Source organism: Penaeus vannamei, chromosome 38, assembly GCF_042767895.1.
Source record: "Penaeus vannamei isolate JL-2024 chromosome 38, ASM4276789v1, whole genome shotgun sequence".
In the NCBI taxonomy this organism is placed as follows: domain Eukaryota; kingdom Metazoa; phylum Arthropoda; class Malacostraca; order Decapoda; family Penaeidae; genus Penaeus; species Penaeus vannamei.
This window is the reverse complement of record NC_091586.1, coordinates 10,780,093-10,783,987: the sequence shown is the minus strand read 5'-3', so window position 1 is coordinate 10,783,987 and position 3,895 is coordinate 10,780,093. Positions and strand designations below refer to the sequence as shown.

Sequence of the window (3,895 nt, the reverse complement as noted above, 5' to 3'; positions counted from 1 at the left end):
TGATAAAAAAATTTTGTTAATAGTTTTGAGAAAGAGGATTGATATTTTCCCATCACTTGCCAAAATTTAGTCACTGCTTCTTTTTGTTATTGATACTGTAACTATGCTTGTTAAAGCAGAAGTAATTGTAAGCAGTGTCTCTTTGCTTTCTTTTATGAGACTAAGGTACTTTTCACACCAACAGGGGGAACCCTACTTAATGCCCATCGCTGGAGGGTTTACTCCTGGACGGATTGCGCATGTCACAGGTACATTTAAGCCCACTGCTACAAGGTAAGAGTGTTTTTTATCATTTCAGTCTTTCTTAATTTTATCACTTTTATATTTTAATTATCATCATCTTCATTACAAGGCAGTAGAAGAAGTACTACTATGACTGTAATATTTATTGTCATTGTTTTTACTACTCATACTGCTGGTGTTGTTACTATAAATAGGTATAGTGGGAATAGTTTTTTTATAATGTTTTTATTATCATTATCTTTAAACACTATTAATGATGCTATAGTTATTATTATTACTATTATTATTATTATCATCATTAGTAATGATGATAATAATAATGATTTCAGTTCATAAATATTGATTTTCCATGTATACAATACTTAGAATTCCACAAATTCACATTTGCTTCAGCTTCTTGGCAAGGATATGTACTCAAACCTTTTTTCAATAGACAATGAAGGGGAGGTACATTGTTCCGATACTACTAATTGTGTCTACTTACCACCGCCATTAAGTCTAGAGGATAATATCAACAATTAGATTATGAAAGAAAGAGCAATAATGAAGCACACCATCCAATTTGACAGCATAGAATACTCGTTTAACTGAAACACTTTTTTTTATGCTTTATTCCTCATGCACTTGCTACTCAGATACACTACTTTCTTTCTTAACAACCCAAGCTTTTATTTTACTGTTAAATTCACCCTTTTCTGCTTTTCTGCTCTTTCTCCAGACAACATGGTTATAAAAAAATACGAATACTAAGCCACTTGAACACACTGACACCTAAAAAAGGGGGAAAAACTATGAAGCAATAAGCTGTGTGCGTGTCTGTGTGTGTGCGTGTGTGGTTACACCAGTGTAAACAAATTGACTGCCCCACCAGTTAGCAGTCAGCTAATGAAGTAGTAGATCTTGTCCAGTGTTACCACAACTTTCTGCAGTGCTCGGGATTTACAAACTGAGTTGGCTGCTCTAGATTTGAGTGTACTCAAATGATTGAAAACAAATTGACTTGGTATATAACCTTGATTTATCTGTATGATATTTCAGTTTAGTTGTGAAGTTCCAATCGGGGCCCAGTGGTGATCCAGCCGATGAAATTGGTCTCTGCCTATATGGCCGTTTGCTAGAAGGTGTAATAGGAAGAAATGCTTTCACACGAGCAGCTGGTTGGGGTGTGGAAGAAGCTTCAGGCTCAGCTGCTTTTGCACAGGGACAGAACTTTGAAATGACCATCCTTTGTGATCCAATGTGTTTCAAGGTAAGACACAGGAGAGGCTAAAGACTTGGGAGCTAAGGTTTTGATGATGTGAGTAGAGGTTTAAGGTAATAGCTTTTTTGTGCTATTACACATTAATTTATGATTCTTGGAATTTGGTCTATCTTCAAATGTAATGAATTTGTAAAGTCCGATGAGAAGTCACTGGCTGGCACAAGGATTACTTATCACTTTTGTTAAACTTAAGAGCTGCAGGTAATTTAAGAACAAAGTTGTTTGCATAACTTCATATGATGTGATTGCATGAAGAGGAATCCAAAAAGGATTAAATTGTATATTACACATATACCTATTTCAGATTGCCTTGAATCAGCAGCATTTTGCTGAATTCAGTCATCGGACCAACCCGGCTACAATGAATTACATCAATGTTGCCTCCTCAAGCCAAGATATCACTCTTGCCTGTGTCTGGATTGAAGACTCAGCTCCTCCACCTCCTGTGCAGCCTTCTTATGGTGCTCCTGGTGTTGGTGGTCCTTATCCTCCACAGCCTAACTATGGGCCACCTCCGCCTTACTCAGGAGGTCCTGGCTATGCTCCTCCAATGTATCCAAATCAGCCCTATCAGCAGCAAGCAGCACCTCCTGGACAATATTATGTGAGTCATTCAACAGAAGAAGGATGAAAACTTACAAACAGTAATTGCTTTTTCCTCTTAAGCAGATGAGAGTGAGATGATAACTTTTGTCTTGCAAATGCACTTTAGCCAGTCTTTAGATTTCTCTTATGAAAGGTTAGAGAATAGATCAACAAATTATAGTATGAATTATATAATCTAGAGAATTAATTTTCTGAAGCTAAACAATATAAAAAATAGTAATGCCTGCAGAAATGTAAGTGGTAATATGACTGCTTTGAGTAACCCATTCACAGTGTTCTGGCATTCAGCCCATGCCAAAAATATACTGCAAGCTGATATGCAACCCACCTTGGTAGTGGAGCATGTAATAGCATTGAATATCAGCTTTATTTATTATATTTGTAAGCCAGATATGTCTGAGGGTCAACAGTGTATCCAATTTTGTGAAATGGTTAAAAAAGCATTGTCATCAATAACTGAATTGCCAGATGTTGTATACAGGTAGCAGCAGCAATACTACTAGTTATAATAGGTGTTTATCATTGATCCCATTATTTTTGACTATTCAGATAATTTTGACAGCTGGTTTCCTTTACATTTCTCAAAATCAGTTGCTACCTTCCCAGTACACAATAATTTGAAGTGCAGATGCAAGTGCCGAGATTGCAGCATTATTGTCCAAATTAATGACCGCCAGTGGCAAAGCTGGAATTGGGGTTATTTTATGGATTAGTTGTATAGTTTTTTATGCATTTTTTTTTTTTTTTTTTTTTTTTTTTTGGGGGGGGGATGCCTTTACTTTGCCTCTGAAATTTTGTGTGATAGTGTAACTTAATTGTGAACAAGTGTAACCTTTAAGAATAAAAAAAGTTAGTCTTAGTGCTTCATAGACTAAATGTTGTTACATCTTTGTTATATAAAAGATGAAATAAGCTTGATAGAGAATACTCAGGCATTATATAGTCCACACTTCAGGTAATTATACATTACTGTTTTTGTTACACATTTTGATGTAGCCAGATGTTGATGTTAACAAATTTTTAAGGACATCTGATTATAATGTGCCAAACCTTCCTACCCTCAGCCACCCCAACAACATGGCTCAGGAGGCAGTGGTGGCAAAGGATTATTGGGTATGGCAGCAGGTGCAGGGACAGCCCTTGCAGGTGCCCTAGGAGCAAAACATCTACTTGGGGTGAGTTTGTATGCATTTCTAGGTAACTGCAGCTTATGGTATATAAAAATAATGCCTCTTCATGTTATGAATTTTCATAAGCTGATTGCCCTTTAAGAGAGAAACCATAATTTCAGAAATCGAAAGGAGGATACCCAGGTGGTGGATACCCAGGTGGAGGATACCCAGGTGGAGGATACCCTGGCCATGGGGGTTCCCATGGTGGGGGAATTCTGAACAAAGCCTTGGGTGTTGGAGGAGCTCTTGCAGGAGCCAAAATGCTCTCAAAGCCAGTATGTATATCTAGATTGACTTACTCCTTGTAAATAGAATATGAAGAAAAGTTATTAATGGATATTTGTCAAATTATCGTATGCAGGGTGTATTTAATTTTCATAATGCACAATGAGGAATTTAGATTTTATTGTAATGCTCTGTTTTCTCTTTGTTTATCAGAGCAAAGCCATGAAATATGGTGTGCCACTAGCTGGCTTGGGAGCCCTTGCTGGAGGAGGTTACATGATGCACCAAGGCTTCCATCATGGGTCTTCCTCCTCTTCTGGCTCCAGTGAAGAAGAGTGAACTGTTGATTTGCACAGTGGTGGGTTATGATGTCTGTGACTGAATTTTT

General features: G+C 37.3%; 1 protein-coding gene across 1 annotated transcript in view; it reads left to right on the top strand.

Moving 5' to 3' along the window:
• Positions 1–184: 184 nt before the first annotated feature.
• The window catches only part of LOC113805092 (translation initiation factor IF-2), a gene marked incomplete at its 5' end in the record, with an annotated part of 4,527 nt that continues 816 nt past the window's right edge, over positions 185–3,895 (top strand). Inside the window, 6 exon segments of the mRNA XM_070116070.1 lie at positions 185–273; positions 1,282–1,492; positions 1,809–2,108; positions 3,175–3,285; positions 3,402–3,557; positions 3,721–3,895. The exon segment at positions 3,721–3,895 is cut by the window's right edge and continues 816 nt beyond it. Of these exon segments, the coding sequence (XP_069972171.1) occupies positions 185–273; positions 1,282–1,492; positions 1,809–2,108; positions 3,175–3,285; positions 3,402–3,557; positions 3,721–3,846 (993 nt within the window).